This window comes from Pinus tabuliformis, chromosome X, assembly GCF_031772625.1.
Source record: "Pinus tabuliformis cultivar Carrire ecotype Pingquan chromosome X, CPIR1, whole genome shotgun sequence".
Classification (NCBI taxonomy): Eukaryota; Viridiplantae; Streptophyta; class Pinopsida; order Pinales; family Pinaceae; genus Pinus; species Pinus tabuliformis.
In genome coordinates this window covers 343,471,091-343,498,764 of record NC_142308.1, presented here as the reverse complement: position 1 = coordinate 343,498,764, position 27,674 = coordinate 343,471,091, and the positions used below count along the sequence as shown (strand labels likewise).

The 27,674-nt window shown below is 37.6% G+C and overlaps 1 protein-coding gene across 1 annotated transcript in view; it reads left to right on the top strand.

Moving 5' to 3' along the window:
- LOC149139874 (glutamine-dependent NAD(+) synthetase-like) overlaps positions 1–27,674 on the top strand; it is a 414,988-nt gene that overhangs the window by 250,097 nt on the left and 137,217 nt on the right. The window contains exons 6-8 of the mRNA XM_089448306.1: positions 2,148–2,316; positions 2,558–2,693; positions 3,134–3,272. Coding sequence (XP_089304432.1) covers positions 2,148–2,316; positions 2,558–2,693; positions 3,134–3,272 — 444 coding nt within the window. The remainder of the gene's footprint in view (positions 1–2,147; positions 2,317–2,557; positions 2,694–3,133; positions 3,273–27,674) is intronic.

Here is a 27,674-nt window from a genome sequence, read left to right as displayed (position 1 = left end):
TTGGGCACAGGTTCCGGAGGCCAGGAGAGACATTTTCCTAGACAACAACAGACTAGACTGCTTGAGGAGAAGTTGGTTTGAGCTGAGTGCAGAAGTGATTGCGCTAGGGTGACGCAGTAGTTGCGCAGAGCTAGTTTGGACGACTCAATTTGAGTTGAGGTCAGAGCCCGAATTTGCCTGTGGAGTGAGGAAATTCCTCACTAGATTTTTCTTGCTAGTTTTTCTCTGTAGGATTGTTAGTTTCGGCATCTAGTTGTACTCAGATGATTTCACTGTTGCTTAATAATAAAACCCTTAGTTGCTGCACCGGTTTTCCCAAGTTGGGTTTTTCCGGGGACTTGTGTCCAAAAATAATTGTGTTATTTTTATGTGTGTGTGCTAGCATTTCTTCCAGTGTTTATTCTTCCATAGTTTTATTTGTGTAGATTGCAGTGAGTTATTCAGTATTTGTTGTAGTAAACATTAAATAAATTGTTAATTTAAAATAACAATTAGGAGAATAATTTCCAGTTGCTGCAATATGATTCCGGTTTCAGAAATTTTCGCACTTCTTGTATTTGGCCCTTACGTATCTTCTTTCAATTGAGTGATCTTCAACCTGCCTTTTCTTGTCACCTTAGCTCTGATACCATTTTGAGAAATCAAGGGCATCTAGGTTAGTATGATTTCTATTTCTTTGATAACTACTTGTGACGTTCTATACTTTAGGTTGTAGTATTTATAATTAGCTTCTTCTTCTCTTGATTATGATAGTGTTCTTATCATCAAACAACTACTAAATTATGAAGATCAATGACGCAAATGGACATGGGAAAACCTCTCCTAGAGAGGAAAACCCACAAGTAATTCTTCTCTTCTTATAGAATCTTCAAATGATGAATTTCAAGACCTTTACACCCAATACAGGGACCCCTCCAAGACCATGTCAACCTTCCTTCTTGATGAGCTTTACTTACACAACTTCAAGCAACAAACTTCGACCTTCCAACAACTTCTCCAACCACTTCGACCCCCAACAACAATTTCTGCAACTTCGATCTAGCAGCTTTAGCAACTTCGACCTAACAACTTCCAACAATTTCGACCTAGCAGCTTCACAACTCTGATCTAGCAGCTTCACAATTTCGACCTGACAACTTCACAGTTTCGACCCAACAACTTACCAACAGTTTCACAACTTTAGAAACCCTAGTTCTCCTTCGCACGTGTGAGATAGAGAGGCTCAAAAACTTCAATTTTATCTCTCCTAACTTCTTTGCTTCTTCTCCTTGATCTTTGTTCTTCTTGTCTTGTTTTTTTGCTTCTTCCTTGATGGGTATGAACTTCCTTGGATGGTGTCTCAATGTGGTTGAGTTCCTTCTTATATATAGGCGTCTAAGGTGTACAAATTACCCTTCACGAGGCCTACTTGTTCTCTTGTAGGCCAACTTGGTCTTGGAGGGTCTTTTGACACAATTTTGACTTAAATAAATTCTTTTGACTTGATACAAAATGCCCAATAGGGTCTGTTACATATGACAATGACTCTATTGACTTCTTGACTCTATGACAAACACTAGAAGCACACAGTGGGTGATTTGACCTAAAAATAAATTGACCTTAAGCATGGAACCCATGCTATAAAATAACAATAATAAATTTTTCTTTTTTCTTTACATCAAATACATAAAATCAATAATACATAGAAAATTATGAAGACCAGACCTAGTTACAAATTTGAACATTTGGTAGGCCCAGGGTAAGTTTTTCGGTGCATCACCTCTACAATCTTGCATCCGAGAAATTTCCGACGGATCATCTCTTTTAGGACACTTAATGTTTGAAGCCTTTATGTACTTCTACTAGTTCAAATCTTCATCGCAACCCAAGCACACACTGATACAAGCTTCTTGTTGTTGACCTCTTTAGTGTATTAGTTATTACACATTGTTCTCTCAGATGTTTTAAAGGAAAGTCTCTGTATGTACAGGCCTTGGGCATTAATATTTTCAAAACTTAAATGCAAGCTGAATGATGCTTGAATGAGTATTCTTTCAAATTCTTATTTAAACATATATTTCATTCAATTTTTTCTGTTCATATTTATTTTATTTATAGCTAAGAGAATTATTAACTAGCACTTTAAGATATCTAATAGAGTCCTTCAGGTTAGGTATCATGCTCCAGAAGAGGAAATAGCTTTGGGTCCTGGATGCTGGCTTTGGGATTATCTGCGGAGGAGTGGAGCATCTGGCTATTTATTACCACTCTCAGGAGGAGCAGACAGTTCATCTGTAGCAGCTATTGTTGGATGCATGTGCCAGCTTGTAATCAACGGTCAGTTTTCTATTGGATATTTGTTTAGGTATTCAATACCAAGAGATTTCGTTTAGGCTGGTTAATGGCATGTTGTCAATGCAAACACATGGATGAATGATGCATGAGTTATGATGTTGAATAATAAAACTCATATGTCTCAAAGCTTAGCAATGAATTCATCCTTTCTTTTGAAGTTTTTAATTGAAACTCCTTCAGTTCTTTCTTCTTCTATCATTGAAGAATGCAAGTTGTGTTGCAGCTATAGCTGAGGGAGATGAAGTAGTCAAGTCTGATGCCATACGTATTGGTCAATACACAAATGGAGATCTCCCAACCGACAGTAAAGAATTTGCCAAACGTATATTTTACACAGTTTTCATGGGCTCTGAAAATAGGTAAATTATCCATATGGCATTATTTTTGGCTGTCAAAAACAAGAGACTGCCAAGTGCTTAGTTAGATTCTGCTAAAAAAAACATAGAAAATGAGTTGTTAAGGTCATCTGAATCATGATGCACCGATTTTTCCTTGGAAAAATGATTGATTCACAGTTTCATCAAGTAATGAACACCAAAGCATAGCATGCTTACAATAAAATATTCTAAGGTTGATGAGTCCACTTGTCCATTTTTTAGATTGACACAATTTCAAATCAACAAAAACTAAATCCATAGCTTATACAACTCAAAATAAAGTTTATGCCACTAGAGCTAAAATTTGTGTGGAGATTTTATTAAATATGTATATACACATTTGCATATAAGCTTGTTTTAATGTGCATATGTTTGCTTGCTGCATGAAAGCTATTGACAATTTAGTTTTGATGCCTTTGCAGTTCAGAAACAACTCGTGAGCGAGCAAAGAAGTTATCTAATGAGATTGGTTCATGGCATCTTGATGTTAAAATTGACACTGTAGTGTCGTCGCTCATCTCCCTGTTTTGCTCACTAACTGGCAAAACTCCCCAGTATAAGGTAATTTCTTTAACTTTTTTATTTGTTGTATACATAAATAATTGGGGTGTGAGGCGTGACTTTAGTCTTTGCAATGTGATTGCAAAACAGTCAGTGTGTAAAAGGGGGAACTTCGTTGAAAACCATAGAAGAGAAAAAAATTGTAAACAGAAAAAACACAGCCAGAAAGATGTTAAAATGGAGTGCTTGACGGATCTAGTAAAGCCTGAAATCTTGACTATAATTTGAAATCCTTTACAAAGGATAAAATAACTAAAAATCATAGGACTCAAAGATCAGAACTACTTTAAAGAAGGTTTTTACTGAATAAAATAACTCACTCATTAAGAACACACTGTCAAGAAGTGGATGGTCAAACTTGTGCCCTGCATTATGCGCTTAAGAAGCAGTAAAATATAAAATATATTACCAAGTAAAAGGGTAAATTGGCTCAAAACCTGTCTGAGGTATGCTATGGCCTCTGCCCCTATATACGTTGGCCAAGTATAAATCTAGAAAATTGGCTTTTTGTTGCTGCAAAGGTGATGCATAAGCCAAGTTGATTATGTAGCTGCTTATTTATGTTGTTGGCATCATTAGATTATAGGCATGTTTGAGCAATGCTAGTGCCAATAGGAAGGATATCTTAAAGAATGGTTAGGCTTACTGATACCCTTGAGCTGCTATATGAATGTGCAAAGCTGGCGCTGCCTAGGATTTAAGGGATACATGTTCCAAATTTAAGGGATACGCGTTCCAAATTTAAGGGATATGATTTCGGATCCTGGAGCGAACTCCTTCCGTCGAACCTGTGCAAACCAAGACAAAAGTGAAGAGAAGATGTGTACAAATGATCTTGAGGTCTCTTCTATTTATAGGCTTTTGTGAGGGTTCACTCAGGGTTAAGACTGACCCAAGCAATTACTCATGTGGTTAGAGCGACCCATTCCATAATACATGTATGAATAAAATAATTCATAACTCAACTTCCGCTTAACCAAATTGGGTGATCTTTAGGTCAATTTTGGTCCTCTCGAAAAGAGGAATCTAATGCAATCATTATCTCGGTCATTTGAGCTGTCCAAGGTGGAATTTTACCGCAGTTGCAAAAATTAACACTCCCTCTCAACTAGGGAGAATTCCACTTGCCAATATCTGTCCATCGAACAATATATCATCATGGATCATATTTGTCATGTAGTCATCATGCCATGTCCATCACAAATCATCATTGTACATCTCGATCTATCCTTTGCTTATTCTTGTTTATCTCTTGATTGTTCCTGCTCGTATGCTGAACATTCTCGGATCTAGAAGAAGAAGAATCTGTTACTGGAGGGGAGCTCAAGCTACCACCCTTTATCCATTAGGTTTCTATTTGGAATCTTTGTCGTCGGACTGCTACCTGGAATGTTTTCATCGGAGAGCATATCATCAGGGAGAACATCTCAACCTGGAATCACATCGGGGAGCAATAGCTTCCACCCATACCGAGCAATAAGATAACTCATCACACAAGGGAGTAAACGCTTGACCCTGGAATTTTATCGGGCAACTTCACCCTCAACCCGGAATCATATCGGGTCATATCAACCCATCCTATTACCTACTGATCTTCCCATCGATGACCCAATCATGTTGTAGAACACCTGCATCATAATTGCCTTGGGTTGTACACCCCCAATTACACTCTCAACTTGTTGGTCAGACGAGGAGCGGTACTCCCAACAACCTTGACTTGTGGGTATGATGCTAACTGGAGTATACTCTGCAAAGACCAAGATATGGTGAGCTACTACTCCAACTCTATGGGTAATAGATAGGGGTAACCCCCTATTGTCCAAAGTTCCCTCAACCCAGGAGCCCTCCATCTCGATTCCTCACCCTGGGAGCTCAAACAGGGTAGGAAGAGTTGGCTCAATGTCCTCGATCAGCACTGCCCCTCATCCGGAGGGGATGCTCTCTGAAAACCAAGAACTTTCTCTTTGGTAATGCCTTTGTGAGAATATCTGCAATCTACTTGTCTCAATATTAGTTGTTTCCTATTCATACAAAACAACAAATCAAATATCATGTCAGATCATATATAATCATATAAATCACAAAAGGATACCATAATCATCCTCCCTCTCAAGGAGGTGCCAACCACAAGATTGAGCTTGTTTTGAACAACTGCACTATCTCAATATGTGAGAGTATCTCAGTCCCAAATGTAATGATGTCATATCCAGTTCATGCTCAAACAACTCCCTAAGGAGCTTTTGTATTCTGCCTCACAACTAGCCATGCTAGTAGCATCATGATCAAGCTCGGTCATGCTATGGACTTCTCATCTAAGATATCATGGCAGATCTCATACTAAAGCAACGTCCAAATGTGCTTATAAACAATAATCTCAAATATCAGTGATACATCTGTGTAGACACATACCATAGGAGAAATATCTCATTCTCAAAATATAATATCTCATGCAGTTATTTCAAATCATGCCCAGTGACAACTCTATGTGAGTGGAGTAGCTCAATCATGAATTTATTCAGGCTCTATGCACATCATATATATACAAATGGTTGTTCAAAAACAGAATCAACAATACTTCAATCAACTGTCGAATGCCATGCCGAGTTCAACAACTTCAAATCAACGTATCAAGGATTTACAAAAACATTTTTCAATAGCTATGCAATATGGAATTTCTTTCCTAAATTTCAGACAGCAATTCATCATGCCATGATACATTATTTCGGGCTTCAGAAGCCATTTCCCTCTGATTTAGATCATCAAAGGCTCATCACCTGTCACAACTTCACAAATAGATCATCAGGATATAAAATCAAAACTATAATTAATATCAAAGCCATATCTTGTAACTCATCATCCTAAATTCATTAGATAACTGTCAAATATAGACATATCTGGATTCTAAGCATAATGCCTTGCTAAGCCATCATAATCATCGTTAACGTTGTATCATCATATCAGCGAAATCATCTCATCAGTGTTTAGAAGCTAGATTACGACCATAATCAAAGATATTTTCATCTAGGAGACAGGTAGAGCTCATATCAAGCCTGAATTCGATTATGCAATATAAGTCTGAGGCTTCATCAAGTCATTTTCATAATCATAAGTCATTCATAATCACAACTATCATTCTTTCAACCATTGCGCTAAGAACAAGGAGGCCAATATCCAAATACCCACATAAGTCATCATGCCCACATAGCATTGATATCACGACAAATCAACAATTGTTAAATCAGATCACTAGACATCAGATAAAGTCCAAATTACTATTATAGAGAGATCTATAGTCAAAGCACATCTTAGTCACTAATTAAAAGTTATTTTCAAGCATCATGACAAAACACTTTTCTTATATACCAATAATTCCACATCATGCCAACCTTTTGTAGCACAAACGTAGTGACATATCTATATGTATGTCCTGGTCACCTGTAAACACAAGTTTAGTCTGTATGTATGGAAAATATCCAAGCTTTTCTTGCTAGCAGATCTTGTTGTTATTTGCAATACATTTGTGGTACTGATATCTTCCATGTGACCATCTGATTTCATGCACAATACTTCATTATATGATCAACAATTTAACTCAACAATTTTAGAAATCAGTTAACGATCGCAGAATATGTTAGAGACACTTTGATTCAAAATTCAAACAACTTCAGAAAGATTCAGACGAAGGTCAACAATAGTCAAACCTCTGGTCGCTCCCTTTAGGTTAGTATGAGAGTGACTTTAGCTGCCTGGACGCTGTTTATGCCTTAGCATGTGTGCATCCAGGGACGATATCTCCTAGATCTGTGACTGCATCCGGAGTAGAAACCCTAATTTTTGTACGAGCTTCGGATCTAAGACTATTGCAGATCAACACTGTCAGATGCACATAAATCATATTTCAACAACATAGAATACAAATAGAAATAAGGGTAAGAATCAGGATAAAGTGGTACTTGATATCAATGTACTTGGAGCGGTTGTGGAACACGGGATTCTCTGATAGGTGAATCCCTCTCTGGTTGTTGTAGAAGATCACAGTGGTATCTAACATGTGCTCAAATAGCTCACTGAAGAGCTTTCTCAACCAAACAGCGTCACAACAGGCCATACTCGCAGCAATGTATTTAGCCTCGGCAGTACTTAAAGCAACCGATTTATGCTTCCTGCTCATCCATGATATGGAAGCAAACCCCAAAGAGAATCAACACCTAGACGTGCTCATGCGATCCACCACACTTCCAGCCTAATCAGCATCTGAATATCCATGAAGCCTCAAGTTTTTGGCAATGTATCTCAGTCCATAATGGATTGTGCCCCAGAGATATCTCAAGATATTCTTAGTAGCAATCCAATGAATGTGATGAGGCTCAACCATAAATTGACTCAACGTGTTCATAGCGAAGCATATGTCAGGATAAGAGTTTACCAAGAACATTAGCCCCCCCACAAGTTGACGATACTCGGAAGGGTTTGCTAATCCGGGCCCAATAACACTTCCACATAGCTTCTTGAATTTGAGTTCCATCAGAGTAGACACGAACTTGCAATCCACCATCCCACATCTCTCAAGCAACTTCACAATGTATTTTCCTTGAGAAAGGAAAATCTCACTTGGCTTTTGCGAGACCTCCAACCCTAGGAAATAGTGCATCAGTCCTAGGCCCTTCATCTCGAACTCGGAAGCCAACTCCTTCTTGCATTGATGAATGAGAGAGTCATCACCTGTCAGAAAGAGATCATCCACATAATGTTGATTTGGGGTAGCATCAGAGATGCTCTAGCCATGAAAATTGGTGGAGAGGCTAAAGCACATGAGATCTCTAAGACCCAGAAATGGTTTGGGGAAATTCTATCCGGTGAAGGAGGTATTAAAATAATTAATATTTTTAATGGGTTCCTAAGTCTACACTTGGGAAAATAAAAATATTAATGGGTATTAATATAAAACTGGGTTAGAAGGTTGATTAGAGATGTAATCTCGGGTGTTGAAGACTCAACAAAAAAAGTATAAGAGGAGGCTTGAGGGTCAGTTGGAGATACACCAGAGTGATCAGTCAGTTTGATTTTCTAGAGCGGGGTTTGCTAAGAGAAATCGAATCAGTGATCAAAGTTGCAGCAAGGGGCAGTGAGTGCATAGCAGAGAGGCAGAGATAGTGCCAGAAGACCAACACAGAGGCAGAGAGGCAGACACAGAGCTAGCAGGAGCCACACAGAGGCCAACAGTGACTGCGCAGAGGGCCAGAGGGCTTGCGTGAGTGACGCAGAGGCTGTAGAAGTAACATAGAGGGTTAGAAACACTGCACAATGCATCAGGAGGCTGACGCAGAGGGTTCTAGGCTAACGAAGAGGCCAGGAGGGCTGACGCTGAGCCTTAGAGAGATGCTGGAGAGAGTTTTGTGGAGCAGACTTTCAGAATATCTGCTTCCAAAGAGAGGTATTATTGCCAGATAGATTTCTTTGTCAGGTGAGCCAATTTGGCACCCAGTTGTACTCAAGAAAATCTGCTTAATAATAAAACCCTCAGAACTGTTGCATCGATTTTCCCAAGTTGGGTTTTTTCCGGGGACGTTTGTCCAAAAATAACAGTGTCCCTTGTGTGTTTGTCTATTTCTTTCAGTTGATGGTTTGTAGATGGTTGAGACTGCATTGTGTTTATTTCAATATTTATATGGTTAAATAACTTGTTCAGTAATTAAACAAGTAGGAGAAATAAACCAGATAGTGCAAGAAAATCTCTAATGGGTTAGACTTAGAAATTTCAACACATAAAGGACTAGAATGAGAGGCTTGTCCCTTTCAACCTTGAAGTATAGGTTCGGTCAACATCACTTCTTGTAAATCCCAACTTTATAAGATAGCTATCAATCCTCTCATACTAAGCCCTTGAGGCTTGCTTCAATCCATAAAGGGATTTCTTCAACTTGCATACATGTATCTTTCGATCTTGAACTTCGAACCCCTTGGGTTGTTCTACATAGACTTCCTCCTTAAGTGAGCCATGCAAGAAGGAAGTTTTGACATCCATTTGGTGAAGGTTCCATCCTTGCGAGGCAACAAGGGCTATGATCGAACGGATGGTGGTATATTGGGCAACTGGTGCAAATATCTCGTCATAGTCTACTCCTTCCTTTTGAGAGAAGCCTCGAGCAACTGGCCTTGAAATTTTCAACACTCCCATCAGCTCCATGTTTGATCTTGTAAAGCCATTTTGAAGTGACCACTGACTTGTCCTTGGGTCTAGGAACCACATCCCAGACATCATTCTTCATGATCGACTCATACTCCTCGTTCATCGCATCCTTCCAAACTTGGTGTTTCACGACTTCTTCAAATGTACATGGCTCAGATTGTACAGTGGTACTCATGGCAGCTAAATACCCTTGGTACCTATTTGACATCTTAATTTCACGAAATGCCCCCCTCGGTGCAATATGTTTCTCAGCATCTTCAAGAGTATTTTTGAGCCACAAAGGTTTTTTTCCTGAAGTAGAGGGCTCACTAGGAGGTGGATCAATGGGATCCATTGTGAAAAGTCCTAGACTCGAAGGAACCCCTACTGCAACAAATCTGAATCTACTTCACCTACTTGATTTTTAAATTACATTCATCAAGTTATTCTTGTAGCTAAATACCCTTGGTACCTATTCGACTTCTTAATTTCACGAAATGCCCCCCTCGGTGCAATATGTTTCTCAGCATCTTCAAGAGTATCTTTGAGCCACAAAAATCTTTTTCCTGAAGTAGAGGGCTCACTAGGAGGTGGATCAATGGGGTCCATTGTGAAAATTCCTACACTCGAAGGAACCCCTACTGCAACAAATCTGAATTTACTTCACCTACTTGATTTTTAAATTAAATTCATCAAGTTATTCTTCTGAATACTGAAGAAAATTACTTTTGTAGCCTACATTAATTAAATATTTGATCTCATGAAACAGAAAACAGAGCAAAAAACAAGATATATAGGACACACTTATTTTTGGACACAATAGTCCGCAGAAAAACCCAATGTGGGAAAACTGGTGAACAATTCTAAGGGTTTATTATTATGTAGGAGAAATATTTGAATACAAATCTAGGATGCTCATCTAGCAATCCTTTACAAAGAAAATACTGGCATAAAATCTGAGTGAGTTTTACCTCACTTCACCCGGTAGAATCCCAGCTGATTTGACACAAGATTGGCTAACCCCGGTTATTTCTGCGTTGGCTCTGCATCAGCCCTGCGTCACCTTCTCTGCCCTCAGCGTCAACTCTACCAGCTGTTCCACAATTCCGATAGTTCTTGGCAATTTTGGCTGTTTCGATAGTTTTGGATTCTATGTGACATGCAACTTTTCTACATCAGCTCTCCTAGCGACTGCGCTACCTTTGCGTCAGCTCTCCCGGCTGTTTAGGCAGTTCTCGACAGTTCTGGCAGTTCCCGAAAGTTTCGACTGTTCTAGCATTTTTGGATTCTGTGTGACAGGCAACTTTTTTGCTCTGCATAGGCCCTTCTGGCTCTTTGTCAAGACTGTGTGGGTCTGGACTAGCCCAGCGTCAGCTCTCCCGGCTACTGCGCTGCCTCTCTGCAAGCTCTCTCCACCTCTCTGTCATTATTCTCCGGAAAGTCCTTCTCCCGGATTCTCACTGCCCCTCTGCTGCAAGATCTCCCCAATCGATTTTCTTCCTGAGAACTTCCCACCTCCGAAAATCGATCTCCTCAATCTCTGTGTGTGTGTTTCCAAATGAACCCCAAGCCTCTATCTTATACTTTTTCTGTTGAGTCTCAATTGCCGAGATTAAGTCTCTAATCAATAGCTAAGATTAAAACATGACTTGATTCGCCTTCTAGATCATTCTCACCCATATTTTAATTAATACCTATCAATATTTTAATTTTCCTAAGTTTAGACTTAGGAACTCCATTAACAATATTAATTATTTTAATAAAATACAATCTGGGTGGAATTTCACCGATTTCTGGATTCTTTATAACTCATGTGCCTTAGCCTCTCCACCAATTTTCAAGGCCAGAGCACTTTCGATGCTACCAAAAACTAACATCCATTGGACCTTCCACATTGGGCATCAGGTCATCAGATGGAGGTTCATCCTGCTTTCCTGTATGATCATCATTATTGTTCTCCCTAGGGATAGGAAGATCTCAAGCTTTCCTAAGGGGAGAATCTTCATTGAAAGTGATATCATGACTTATTTCTACTTCCCTTTGACTAGGCACATAGATTTTATATGCCTTCGAAGTTTCATGATAGCCCACAAATGTTTCTTTCTTCCCAGATGCATCTAGTTTGTTTCTTTTCTCTTCCAAGTTCCGACACATGAAAATATATGGGACAACCAAAAATTCTAAAATGAGAAACATCAGGTTTCTTACCGGTGAATACTTCTTCGGGTGTCTTGAAGTCCAATGCTTGATGTGGGCATCTATTTTGAACATACACAGTGGTGTTGGCAGCTTCTCCCCATAAGAACTTCGGTAGACCTTGGTCATGAAGCATGGCACGGGTGGCTTCTATGATAGTTCGATTCTTCCTTTCGGCAACTCCATTTTGCTCAGGAGTATATATAGTAGTGGTCTCCCTCTTAATCCCAGCTTCTCTACAATAGTCAATGAATTCATTTGACTCATATTCGGTCCCATTATCGATGCTCCAACAAGAGAATTATAAGAGCAAGTTGATGGGGCTTGGTGAGGACACATTGAAGGAGCAAGAGAGCAGGGCAATGTGAGTTTCCCAGTGCACAACATTCGGCGAGGGAAGAGTTTGAGCTAGCAGAGCATCAGTGAGTGGATCAACAAGAATTGGAGAGAGGGTTTCTAGGGGAGATTTCCACTGAAATTTGCAGAGGCTGAGTACACCAGCTAGAAGGCCATGCAAATTCTCTAGTGCGTAGATATGGGTAGCAAATCACTTTTCTAGTTGTTGAATTGAGGCTTCTGTGATCCATATCAAGTTTAAGAGAAATTCTTCGGCGTAAATCACAAGATAAAACATTTGTCGACGCGTTTCGAACCAACTAGTGTGGTTCATCGTCAGGACAAGTTGAAGAGACAGATCCAGCTTAGCATGTTAAATAGTTTGAGCAGAGCCTCCAACGACTATCACGACTAACGGCTACTTTTGACCAAAGGACCAAAGTCAAAATTAGTTATCTTAGGTGACCAATAAAAATATATAAATTAATTTAAATGGTGTTTAAGGTTAGTTAAAAAAGGGGTATAGTTTGTTAATTAAAAATTACCAATTAGCTAGAAAAAAGGGGGATAAGTTGTATAATTATTCATAACAACTAAAAGTTAGTTAAAGTTAATAAAAATAATGGATCGAAAAATAAAATAATAAATAAATAAATAAAAAATAAAAATAAAATAAAATAATAATAATAATAAAAAAATTACATTAAAAAATAATAATAAAAAATAGAAATAAAAATAGAAATAAAAATAAAAATAAAAATAAATAAAAACAAAACAATCAATAAATTTTTCAGCAGCTACTGATATTCCAGCAGCTACTGATATTCTCCTTTATTTTTCATTTTCATCCTTTCACTTAAATTTTTAACATTACCATGAAATGACTCAGGATGTTTGAGAGTGGTTTTGCCCTCATTGGATTTCATATGGAGAAAGTAGAATTTTAGATCTCACTCAAAATCCAGCAGACTTATCTGTTTTTCAGGATTTCAGGATTGGGGCGATTGCAATGTTTCCATTGGATTTTCTCATGTACTAGGGTATGGAACTTGTATTTAATCAAGAGCAGTGTTGAAAATATCGGTATCGGCAAAATATCGGCGAGAGTCCAGAAAATATCTTATCGGCAATATCGGCGAAAATATCGGCAAAATATCGGCAAATATCGGCAAGCATAAAAAATAATTTTTTCAAATTTTTAAATATAGCCGATATTTTCAAAATATCGCGATATTTTGCCGATATTTTCCGATATTTGCCGATATTTTGAAAATATCGCGATATTTTCAAAACAGAAAATATCGCGATATTTTCTTGGCGATATATCGTTTTGCCGAAAATATCGCGATATTTCCGAATATCGCCGATATATCGCCGATATTATCAACAGTGATCAAGAGAACCAAGCCCTCTATGCAGGGGAGACTCCCAATAATCAAGAGAATGTAGGGTACTAGGGTATGAAACTTGTATTTAATCAAGAGCATTAAGGTCGTTCGACTATGTAGGAGGAGACTCCCAATCAAGCACGAGACAAGAAATTAGAAATTTCTCGTGGCTGATTTTGGATATTTCTATTTTCATTATGTGATTATTCATGAGTAAATGTGATGCAAATTTAGATACTTATAGTTTATGCATTGACAATTGACAATTTTATCATAATGTAATAAATTAGAATGTATCATCTTAAATGTCCTATATATATATATATATATATATATATATATATATTCGCGTTTCCCCGTTTCCAAAATTTGGGGAGGTCGCGTTTCGTATCGCTTCCCGTTTCGGAAACTCGTACCCGTTTCCCCGTTTCGTGCAACCTTGCCTTTAAGCCCTTGAAACCCTTCTTTAATAGATAATGAGCCTGCAAAACCAATGATTAGCCAATAAATTCAAAATTTCATGTGTCAATGAAAAAATACAAGGAGAAACCCCTCCAAACCCTTGCCAAAAATGATAATAGGCCTGAAAAACAAATTATTAGCCCTCAAATCAATTGCAAACATGAAATTACGTCCCTTTAGGGCTACGACTAGGCTTCAAAGGCCTCCAAACCCTTGCGGCCACGTCTTGCAAGCAAAAATCGTTAAGATCAAGCTCTAAAATGCCTCTAACCCCAGAAGATCCACCTGCAAAACCACTTCAGATGTGAATATTCAAAAGAACCCTAGTTTTTGCAGTGAGTTAGCCCTATAAGGCTAGCGACTTCCCTTGGAAGATAAGGCATTGGCTTTCTAGCACTTGGTTTTTGTAGTTGAGGCCCTAAAAGGCCTAGATCAATCTCTTCCAGCTGAACACTCTTCTTGCTCGTGCAAAACGACCTCTCCTCAAGTGAATTTAGGCTCAAATCCTAGTCGTCTAGGCTATGTGAGGGTCACGAGCCTCTTGCTTCAGATTTGTCTTTAAATCCTTGAGATAATGGCACCTGCAAGTCAAATAAATAGAGGCAAGACAAAAAGATCTAGAAAATTCTAAATAAAAACCCCAAATATTATTTACAAAATGAGAAAAATAATATACAAGGGTTAGAAATTATCTACAAAATAATTTACAAATTATTTACACCATTCACAATTAAAATCAAGCTCTAGTGAGCAAATAAATCTTTTTAGCCCAAGTAGATTTTGAAAATAATTGATAAGAGTAATTTGTATTTTGATGTACCAACCCAAAATCTGCGCAACAGATTGTTGGATAAGCTCAGAGTCTAAACAAGATGTGATCACCTCAAAGTCCACAAATTTGGGCTTTGCCCAAGGGTTGAATCACTTGGAGATCTCTACACACTTGAAAAATAGATTATTAGTTTCAAAGGGGTTTACTTCACACAAATTGACTAGAGATCTAGAGATACCTTCTAGATCCGCCAACTTCCATGTGTTTCCTCTAGCCCAATACCTAAAGCAACTTGTGCTAATATATAATCTAACCACTGACTATGAAACAAGAATCTTCAGTTAAAGAACAAAATTAGAGCATTAAAATTTAAATAAATTCAGCACTGTAATGTTCATTTTTCTGGTGTTCCTCACAACATGGTTAGGATGGACTTTCAAGGCTGGGGCAAATAGGTCACAGGTGTAGGTTTACTTCATCAGTGGACCCAAGGGCTTCAGGAGGTGTTTCATGGGGTTTTGAGGAGTTTTTATGAGGTCCGATGGCATCCACTTGGTATATTCCATCATCCGCACAATTTGCCTTTCGTTCCATTGCATTCCGACAACTTTCAAAAAACTGAGTTATTAATGGGCCTGACTCAAATAATTATGCTTAAGGTGGCATTTCAGGAGGAATACTTGGCAGAACACCTTAGTGTAATAGCTCATTGGAACCGGAACAAGAAGATCTATAGGATGGGATGGATAGAAGTGATTTTCGGAGGCTTGAGGAGGCATGGTGGCCAATTTACCATTTTCCCACATTAAAAAGAATATTTTAATTAAGGGAAATGTGCTAAATGATTAAAATAATAATAAAATAGGAGCTTCTAGAGGGGTCCATCAAATCTATAAAAAGAGGAGGAGACGACCATTAGAGGACATCTTGGATTTGATATTTCTTCTTGTATGAAAGGTTGGGAATCTGATTCTCTACTTCCTTGGTAGCCCTAGGACAGAAACCCTCAGGTGATTTAGTGAGGTTGGCCAATTACCCATCTCCCCTTGGTGAATTCATCTAAAATTCACAGGAGAGCTTAGCAATGGCAGTTGAGTTCAGTTTTGGTGGAGGGCCCGTGTAGCATTGGAGCAGATCCTTGAGGCCAATTCTATCTCAGCTATATCAACTATTCTGTTATTTTAGCATGTAAAACCCTAGTTATATATTATAATAAAAGCTGAGATTATTTCTGCTCATTGTATGATTGAATTGCATGCATTCTCTTGTTCTATTTTACATGGCAATCTTCTGTTAATTGAATAGTAATTTTATGGTGAAATTTTTGGTTGAGTTAAATTTCTGCAAAATAAGTCAAATATCCTGTTTGGGATATTACAAGCACATACCATGAATCATCAAGAGAGAGACACCTTGAATTGAAATAAAGACTTTTATTAAAAATATTTCAGCAAAGCTTAGCTTAGTACATCAAATGATTTTCTGATGAGTATGTGATACAATGAGGAGCTCAATAACTTCCTTATTTAGATAATGAGAGGATCAAACCCCTCCAAGTGGAAAATAACGACTAATTGCTTGATCCTCATCAAAATAATTTGATCCGTTGATCTTATTGAAAAATTTGATCTCCTTAGTTCATGGAGAAAAATTCTTTCCTCCTCAGTCAAAATTTGAATTTCTTCCTTTGGTATTGGGGGAAAAATTCGAATTCCATGATAAAGCCCCTTTTTCCTAGTCCAAAAAATAATATTTTGAACTTTTATCCTCAAAAAATCCTCTTTGACTTAAACACCATTGGCCAAAGGGTCAGTTTTTCTTAAAAAATGATTTTTCCCTTGGTGGGTGATCCCTGAAAATTTATTTCTTTGGACCCACGAATTTTTGATGATTTTTTTGATAGTTTTCCACTTGGAGAGAAGCTAATTTCTCTCAAATTAATTGTTGAAATAATTTAATTAGTTTTTTGGCGAATTATCTTCTTTTATTTTTGCCAGAAAAACTAATTTAAAGACTAGAGGGGGGAATTACACATTTTCCACCCTCAAAGTGGGTCTGAAAAATGTTTTGGTAATGGTGTTCTAATTATGAGGAACCATTCACCAAAAATATTCCTAGACAACACTTTTACATCAAGATATTACAATAATCACACATAGAAGGGGAATTTACAATAGACACATAATCCCTTAGACTCAGCGAAATTCTACAACCCAAGGCACATGATCTAGTATGATAAAAATAGGTAGACTCGATAACACTAGTTCTTACCAGTGTTTTTAAAACCGGAACCAGTGACCAGACTGGTCCACCTAATGAACTGGTTTACCGACCGGAATCGGTCTAACTGGCACTGGTTTGGTCTAAACAAACCGGTTTTAAAAAAATACATTAAATAACTATTTTTTAATGAAACAAACTATTTTTAAGATGTAAAACCATGATTCCAAGCCAATAGAGACAAAATATGCAAAGTTTGCTCATTTATATACCATGTAAAGGTGAATATATCAAAATGGCACCGAGTGCAATACATATCATCAACAAAATAGAAAAATACATAAGCAATGAGGCTCTAAATGGCCTATAAAGTCCAGAAACAACGCTGCAAGCTATGAGGCCATTGGCCTACTACAAGTCTACAATGTACACATGATCAATCATCAAGTTCATCACCACTACTAGCCACAAAACTAAAATGATTAAGCACGTTATGTGCAATTACAAAGTCATCATAACGTTTTGAGATTTTATTGTTGCTTAGTACAATATTCTCTTTCTCTCTCCTCTTCATTGGACAAGGGTTGTGTTTGGGGACAAGTGGATGATCTGACATGCTGGTTGGAGTATTTGGGGTATGTTTTAGACTAAGAGTCACCTCTTTCTTGTGGAAATGTCATTGGCCAGAAACTTTTCAATAGGTGAACAATCCATTCAACATGAGATAAGTTTCTACCTTAGACCAAATTTGGCTCTCCAGATTTCAACCATGAAAGCCAGTTCAAATGGGTGACCTGACTGGGTCTTTTGGCCGGTTTCGACCGGTGGGTCTGCTAACCGGCCGATTAGACTGGTAACTGGTTAGCAAGACCAGTTTTGAATACTATGGTTCTTACCTAAGACCTCATGAACGAGTTCCACCCTAGCTTTGGGGTATATTTGGGAGAAAAACTGTGCCAATTATTCGTGTTTGCAAACACAAATAATTAGGGAGGTTAAAAAACTCCCTAGAGTGAAACCCTTTGACAAGAATCATACGTTTACCAAGGTGTTGTTACATGGCTTAATAATCATACTAGAATCATTTTTACAATAATTTGTAGAGTTTGGGATTACAATGATGATAATAACTGAAAATTTTTCTCCAAAGTTCTGTATTTTACTTGTTGAAACTGTTGACATGCACATGGTCAACATCTAGCTCTGCTTGGGGACATGTTGCTTCAGCAAAGGAATGTGAGAATCCAGAATCTGCATCCAGGAAAACAAAGTGACATTTGGTAGATATCCATTCTAATACACATCAAAATCATCATATATATCATCAATTGCTGGAATAGAAATCCCACTCTAAGCAATTTAGGAATGAAATCTGAATCTAATGACATAAAACATGGGTGCAAAAATGAACAGTCATTCTAATGACAAAAATAAAACATAGTCTATGAGAATAGGTTAGAGATACTATACAAAAGGTGCTGCATGGCATATTAGATGTGTTCAATAAAGTGCATACTGAGAACCTGCCGACTTTTAGGCAAATCCATGGGTTGCTTCTCTGACGTGCCCTCTTGAATTCGAAAGATGTTAGGACTTTGACTTATCCGACTGTCATGTTGTCTCTGACCATCAGATGCATCAAATTTCTTCCTTTTTCTTTTTTTGTTTTTTGTTTTTGTTTTTGTTTTTGGTTTTTTGTAGGCTGTGACGATGCGATCAATGTACAACTTTCTTCCTGATCTTGAAAACGCTCACACGAAAGATTTAAAGCATTCAAGACCTTTGTGACATCCTCTTTTATTTTTCCTGAACCTGCTCAGTTATGGGTGAGAGATCAATCTTGCAAGCATTAATCTGATTCCCATCACTTTCCTTTCTATCCAGGTCACCTTCATTTAGCCACTTTTCAATGGAATCAATGACTTCCTCATAATAAGATGAAGTTTGCTTTAGCGGGATGGGAGGCTTATGATCCATCAAAAGTTCTTTGTTCCTTTTACATTCGTCATATGCTCTATACTGAAGATCATGCACTTGTGATTTTTCCAAATTTTCTAGCCTATTTTGAAGAGTGCTTTGATTAGCTTTCATAGTCTTCATTTGATGTGCGTGATTAACTTCCCTGGTATCTATCATATTTTGACAAGTGATCATCTAATTATAATGAGCAACTTCCATAGCCATTAACCTATTTTCCATGGTACTCATTTGCTTAACATGATTCGTTATTAATTTTTCTTGATTGAGTTCCATGGTTTTCATTAAATGATTTTGCATGGTGTTCATTTGACTAGAGTGATTAATTTCCATGATTTACAATCTTTTTTGCATGAACTTTATTTCCTTCTCATGATTTGCTTCCATGTTCTTAAGGAGTTGAGCTTGGTTGAGTTGCATATCCTTAATCATTTGAGTCAATTCCGTGATGAGATCATTCTCAGACTTTTACTTTGATCTTTTCTTTATGTCCATATCTATCTTCAAAGGCATCAATAGTTGATCGTAAAGAGTCAAAGTTGTTATCAGGGAACTCTAAGAACCAATCCAAAACATCTGTAGTTAAGGTGGTAATAAAAAGCCTCATCCATACATCTTCATGGTCAGAATATAGGCGACACTTGCTCATACAAAGGTTGAAATTCTTAAGGTGCATCTTGGTACTAAAGGCATTGTTCCTTGAAAAAGAGGAACCTCATTGATGGCTTCGATGACTTTATGTGGAATATCATGAGGGTAACCATGTCTGTTAGTAAAATTTCAAGGGGCGAACAAGTCCATGATGTCTTACTCACGGGCAACTGGATACTAGAGAGAGCTCCTTGTTTAAGATTAACAAGAAGTCTACAAGAAGAAAGCTTCATGCATAAATCCTTGCAAAAGAAATGAATTAAGTGGAGTTGCCACTTGAATAGGAATCAAACTCCAACATCCAAAATGAAAAAACCAAAAAGCTAGTCAAGAACCATGAACAAAAAAAACTCTATCCCCGGCAATGGCACCAAAAAATGTTATCGCCCAATTTGTACATGGAATTGTGACAACGCTCAGGGCAGGGGCTGTCACTCTAATCCCCACCCTCTCTATTTAAGCTGTCTCCTAAACATAGGCTAAGGGGGATATTCCCTATGGATGAGATGCTTGTTGGGAACCAACAAGTAAAGGAGACACAACTGAATGGCCTAGAAACTTAGGCTAGAATTGCACAATTAGATTAGATTCCTTAAAATATGAATGGGAGACCAGTGCCTTCAAAATTAATTACTTGCACAATATAGATTAATATGCCAAGTTACCGGATGAACAGTTGCCGCGGGATGCAAACCTATCTTAAATGAAGTGCGGATCATAAATCCATGTAAGATGCAAGCTCTTGGTAGATTTTAATTATATGCTTAATCTAGGTAAACCCTTCTCCATAATTCTTTTGAAGCTAGTATGGAACGTAAGTTGTAGAGAGAAGTCCAAGGAAAGGAGGATAACGCCTCATAAACGATACCTCCCGTGGAGTTCTAACTACCCAAGTGCCTCCGTTCCTACAAGGGACTACCCCCCTTTAGCATGCATTTATGAGACAACTTAAACGGAGAGGACAAGGATCAGAGTGAAAACCCTTGCCCTGTGTTGAAGAATCTAGGGCAAAGTAGTGTAAAGTGATTCTTTGTTACTTGATAACAATTTGTGATGCACTTTGACAATTTATCTTCTTCTTCTTATTAGTGTGTGTTTCATCAAACTACTACCAAAACAAAAATAACAAGAACACAAAGTTTGGCTCTCTGCTAGGGACAAAACCTCTCCACTCTTGAGAGAAAACCCTTTGTAAGTTTTCTCTTATTGAAGCTTCTTATAAGAACCACTGCCAAACCCTAGATCCTTGACTTGGATATCCTCCAAGCATAAGTCAAATCCTTCCCCTTTCTGCACTATAACTTCTAGCACATGGACCTCTTTCTTTCGACACTTTGCTCCTTAGTACTTCGTCCGTTTTCTGTTGCTTGTCTAAGTCAAACTTCTCTTCTTCTTAGGTAAAACCCTAGAACATTAGGGCTTCTTTACTTCGCTATAAAGAGAACCTTCTTCGCTTTCCTTTTGGAGACCCTGTAGACTTAGATGCACATCTGAATGAGGCTTCTCATGTTGTTGCCTTCAACTGCTGTCAAATCCGCAAAAGTTCACTTTTGAAATCTTCGCTCGTGTGGACAGAAACCCTAAAATAGTTTTCTTATATTCGCTGTCTTTTCCTTCCTTCTTCGCTGGATGGGGATGCCTTGTAGGCCTTGTTTATTAGTCCAAAACATAGATATTTTGTCACTGTGATTTCCTGCTGTAATGACTGCAGACAAACCTTCATTCCCTCTCACGTGTGACTGTGTGAACCCTAGAAACAGTCCCTTTAAACCTCGTTGTTCTTCCTCCTTGCTTCACTACCCTTGTAGACCTTTACCTTGGTTTTTCTTCGTCCTTTTTGTTCTCTTTTGCTTGCGGATTTCAGAGCACAATTGATGCGTTGTCTTTGGAGTGGACAACCTCTATAAATAGAGGTATGTCCCTCCTCTTTAGGCCGACTAGACAGTTTCATCATAATTCATCTTTTATTCATTATTTGGCTTCTTGGAGACTTCGTTGATGCTAGGAGAGGATTTGACTTGTCTTGGAGGTGTTCCCATGACCTTGTATGTTGACATACATGATGTAACATGCCCTCAAAGGGTCTAATCATAATTACATTTTGACTTTGACTCTCTAGAAGCACTTCAAAATGTGCTTGAACTATTTTCAACGAGCAAGAAACTCATTGACAAGTAATATCAAAACAATTTCTCTTTTCTTGAATAAATACAAATATCAAAATTACATTTATGAAGACCTAGCCTAGTTACATTTCCTTCAACACTCCCTCTTAACTAGGGAGGTATTCATACAACATTACAAGGTGTTTGTCAATTTTCAATCTTGAAGAATTCACATAAGAGAAACTGGATAAGCAATCCATCTGTTATAGCATCACATCCATCAGCATTGTCATATTGCAAGGCCTTGACTAACAACTCCATCTCTTTACGAGACCATGAGCTACAATGCTGCTGAGACCAATGATTTATAGACACCTTCATCATTGTCTCTCAAGGTACATACCCACTCGTGTCTTCTCCGAGTATGACCTTCTAGGACTATTCTTATCTTGGGTTCCCAACCCTCAAAGAATATCGGTCCTCTTGCCTACTCTTGTCTTGGATGCCCTACACATCCTCAAAGAGTATCAGATGCCAGATGATTACCCAATCCTCCCATTCTTTCTTCCCAATTGAAGACAAGAATGTAGTGTTTATCTTGTGTCTACATTTCCATTCATGGCCTTCATCTAGACTTACGATTGTTAGTCCTGATCTAGTGCATGACCCATGAAATGGAAAACACAAATATCACTCCTTTGTAATCAGGGGTGATCCAAAACTCCCTCTTGATCAGGGACCTGTCAGAGCTCCCTCTTAACTGGGAACTCTTTCCTTCATCAACAACTTATTCTTCATTGGTCCTTCAGCTGCTTGATCTCCTTCCTTTCTTGATGTCATGAAGTCTTTGTTCGAACTTCTTTCGAGTAGGGCACCATCCATTGATCACTTTCCTCGGTTTGTCATGTCATTGATTTCTTCGAGGAAAGTGGCTATCATGTCATATATCAAGTTTCCTTGTCATCTTGTCCATGCTTCGGAATATTCTTCTCATGGATGCCTCGTTTGTACTTGCTTGTTTACATGTTTTGACCTAGTAGCCCATCATGACCTCACCCTGATATTGCTTCAAGCCTTCAACATTGCTTTTCCTTTTGTTTGATTGCTTCTTCATCATGACATCTTTATAGAGTAGTATCAGTTATCTGCACCTTTTATATCTCCAAGGCCTTCATAGGTGTCAAGGGTTCTTTCTTCCTTTATCAGAGTTGTCTTGCCTTCTTTTGGGATATATCTTCAAAGCATTTTGTCAAATAGTGATTCTGGGTGATCATGGTGTTCTTCACATGCTTGATCTCTTTCTTTATTTGCTTCTTCTCCGATGAATAGGTCAACCATCTAATGCTTCTTGTGAGAGCATTCCTTTATTGCTTGCTTGTTGGACATGTCAGCCTTTCTTCTTGCTTCTTAGTTAACAATCTTATGCTCCTCATGTGAGCATATTCTTTTGTTGACCTTCATTGCATTGTGGTACATGCCTTCGAGCATGTTCTTGGTGAAAAAGATTCTTTCATGCTTGATCATGTTATATAACTATCCCATGACTCAATAATATACAAATGATAACATGACTAAACTTTGATGCATACATACCTCATCTTGATTCTCCTTTGATCATCCTTTGGTGTGGCCCTTCTTGCTTCATCTTAGCTTGCCTGCATATCATCCTTTTCTTGAATCCCATGAATGGGATTCCCAATGAGACATCTGCTTTGGTCCATGAACCTTCTTTTGAAGATTCCATCATAGGATCTTAAAGATCCTTGCCTTGCAAATGTTTCCTTTCTTTTGATGATGGAGGTCTTCTAAGATTCTTAATCATGATCAATTTTCCTTTCATCATGTATGAGGTCCTATACTAGGTATGCCTCTTCTACATGAATATCTTGAGCTGTAACCATGCTCCTATATTCTAGAAGATATTTCTACTTATGCATTTTTGTTCTTATCATAAATTCTACATCTTCATGAGCATCTAGAATTCTATGTACATCATGCTTTTAAATTCTAGAGGATGTTTCTAGCCATGCAATTTGAATTCAATAACCCATGACATCATTATTAAAGCTTCAAATAACATTTCTCAATAACCCTAAGCAGGCTAGGGTTTCACATATTAACATTAGCATACGCTTAAGTTAGGGTTTTCCAAAGAACCTTTCTAGGGTTCTATATAATCAATTAAGAATATGAGGAAGGTAGATTTATCAAATGATGAATCACCCAAAACAAGAGTCATTATGATTCAATACAGCTAGACATAACAATGTTAGTAATGGATTATCAAATGAATAAACCTATATAATGAGAGATCAATGTTTTGTAGTTTAAGGCATACCTTTGTTCCTTGACAAACATTGTTTTGGGAGGCTGCCTTCTATACTCCTTGAGGATTTAGCAGATGTTTTCCTAATCAAGACAATAGAGGTAGAATGGTGATTAGTATTTAATATAACCAAAATAAATAAGTACATGAAACCAAAAACTGAAAAGAAATGAGATACTTATCTTTGGGTTTATAAAAACAATAAAGATCTCTTTAACAAGAACATGTTAAAACCTATAAATACTAAACATCAAAAATACAAAATAGAATATCTAAGACTAAAAGCAAAAGGACTTAATAGTGTAAGTCCCTTATGTCAGATTCTTCGGGTTTGGCTTTCTTTAGGGCTTCTTCTTTAGCAATATTAGCTTGATCTCTTTCTCTCTTCTTATTCCTTGGATTGTCGGGATAGTCACTTCTGTGGTGACCCTTCTTATGACATTGGTAGCATTCTACCTTGGACATGTCTACTTTCCTTCTTGGTCCTTTCGATTTCTTGATGTTTCCTTTGTGATGTGCAGTGGAGGCATTTGAAACTTCTTTAGGGTTGGCAACTAATGAGATCCTTAATTATTCTTGGCTGCAAGTAGTCCATAGTTCTTCAAAAAGTGGGAGCTACCTTCCGACTATTAAGTCTTGCAACAAATGCACCCTGTTGTTGCACAGATTGTCTGGGCAGCGCGACAATGCTCAGACCGGGGGTCGTCAGCCTGATCCCTGATCTCTCCATTTAAGCCATCTCCCGAGGCTAAGGGGGGTAGACCCTATGGGATAAAGGAAGACCAACTGTGGACCAGTTGGGTTGGGAGACACAACAAGGAAATTTAGCACCTGATTGATTTTAGAAATTAATGTACCAGTGCCTTATGGAGTTAATGATTAAATGATTATTTATTAAATGTTGCAGAAATATGAACCTTGTAAAACAATCATTTATCATCAAATATCCCAAGCAATACAAGCTATTCAATAAACTCACAATGCTTTAATAATGATCCAACAATTAAATTTCTAAAGATTGAATGCTTTAAACAACCATACAATTTAAATGCTAACCAATTACCACTTTCATATAGCTAACTTTAAATAAATATTTAAGTGCATTTAACTATAGAGAAGTGGAACATAGATACCACAAAAGACACCAAAAAATGAATTTTCAATTTTTAGTTAAGCTTTTCAAAATTTTTAATTTTTATATATTTTTATATTTTTAAATAAAACAAAACTAAACTAAGAAAAAACTAAAGTAAATGAAACTTAAAATTATTAAAACTAAACTAAATTAAATGAAATTTAAAATTATTAAAACTAAATCCTAAAATCAAATAAATCTAAAAAATCAAAGCAAAATATGAAGCCATTAAAATCTAAAATTTAAACGTTATATGATTTTTTTTTTGTTATAGTCAAAAATAAAAATAAAACAAAACTAAATTTAAGTTAATCTAAAATCTAAAACCCAAAAACTGAGTTAATGAAACCAAAGCTACATAAATAAAAGCTTAATTCCAAAACTATGTAACCAAAGAAAATATTACACTCTAATCCTAACGTACAAAATATATATATATATATATATATATATATATATATATATATAGACATACAAACCAAAAAAAAATCGTATTGCTTTGTTTGCAACTGCAGGTTCGCATGAAGGATGAGAGCAATGTTGCACGAAGCGGGAGCGAAGCGGAAGCGCGAAGCGCGGAAGCGTCATTTTCCAAAAATCTAGGGAGCGAAGCGTCCGCGGAAGCGTCTGCTATATATATATATATTTTTATATATTTTTTTGCATTTATACTCAAAACAAACATCCCAAATACCAAATTAATTGTAGAAGACATGAAAACATGCATATTTTTGCATAAATCAAGATAGATATGGCATCCATGATTCCATTGTAGTTACTAGTATGTACAACAATCATCTATATTCTAGCTATTACAAACATACATCAAATTTTTAAGCATATTATAAAACATAAAACATTTAAGCATATTATAAAACATAAAACATAGAGCATATTATGATTTATCTAGCAAGTGAGCAACTGTCAACATTTGTCATGTCCAAAATTCAAATAATAATGTTTACAAAATATGTCACTTGGTCACCGCCAAGCCAAAAAGGTTCAAAATTCAAATTCACAAGTCTACAAGTCTAATGAGTAATCTATAGACTATGACAAAAAGAAGTAGATTGTGAATATATCTACTAATCTCTCCTCCTTCCACCACGAATAGAACCTGATGGCGTGCCTCCACGTGGTGGCAATGAAGAAGATGGTCCCTGTGTAAGTCGTGGCACTGGAACTGATGAAGAAGAACCCCCTGCTGTTGGTGTTGAACCATGGAACCTAGGACCAGATGGGGGTGGGGGTGGTGGCATATCAACACGGTCATCATCATCCTAGAATCGCTCAAAAAATTCATGCAAAAAAAAAAAAACACTAGTTAACAAAAAAATTAAAAACATGAATTAGAGAAATGCTTTATAAGGGAAAATTGGAAAATTCATACCACAATGGACATACCTGGATAAGAGCATCCTCTAATTGCTCTAGTTGCAACACTCCATCCTCCAAATTGGGCTCCTCTGGATGCTTGTCCCAAGTCAACAAGTCTTTATTAGACTTTGCATCTTCACAGTAATGGGACAACAATCGCAAGTTGTAATGAACATAAACCAAGCTCTCTGCCCGGTCTAAACTCAACCTGTTCCTTTTAACACTGTGGATGAAAGAATAAGAGCTCCAACACCTCTCTGCAGAAGAAGTGTTTACCACCTGTGATAGCACCCGCAATGCCAAACTCTGTAGAAGTGGAGTAGGCCCTCCATGCATGTTCCACCACTCGAGCAGAAAAATGCTCTCGATCTTCAATTGAATGCATGCTCCCAAATGGACCAGTGTTGAGCGTATAGTTGCTCACCTGTCTCCGTACCAATGCAGCCTCCTCATTATCAGGGATTAATCTACTCAATGCAGCCATATATTTTTCGTGAACCTCTTTATCTTGGTGTGGTTTTTTCCTGCTTCCCCCCCCAGGTGCTGGTTTTGAAAGCCATGATGGATGATAGTACCTAGGTGTCAAAACATATGCTAATGCATGCAATGGAACATTTAGCATATCCCATCGCTTTTCCACCTCTTCACGAATATAATTGTACAAGGTGGTATCTCTAGGCTCAACAATGTCTTTAATCTGCCCCAACATGCTATCCATTTGCTCATACACCTCCCCAATTACTGGTCGATCTGAATCTGCAAACTTGATCATGTAATAAATTGGTTTGGTGAATTGCAAAACATATTTAACCTGTGACCAAAAGTAAGTGTCAAGAACAGTGTCCTTGACTACATTAGCAGTAGCACCATCTGTACACTGGTTAATTTCATCCCATGTTTCAGCACACACCAGATTAGTTAAAGCTTGTCTCACCTTCACTAGCCGCCTAAAGGTGAGGTAATAACTAGCAAATCTTGTCTTTGCAATTTTAAGCAATTGCAACTTGGAGTAAGTGCCATAGAAGTAGTTTACCCTTGTATGCCCTGTGATGAATTTAATGAGCTGCTTCCCTTTCCTGTAAACCTCAGCAATCCACCCACATTCTTTGTGTTTCACAATATCATGCATCAAAAGGTTCAATGTGTGAACCAGGCACCCAGACCAAAAGATGTGTGGATGAGTACGCTCAATAATTTTTCCTGCTGCCTTACAATTTGCTGCATTATCTGTGATCACTTGAACCACATTATTCGGACCAACATCTTTGATTGATTTCAATAGGAGATC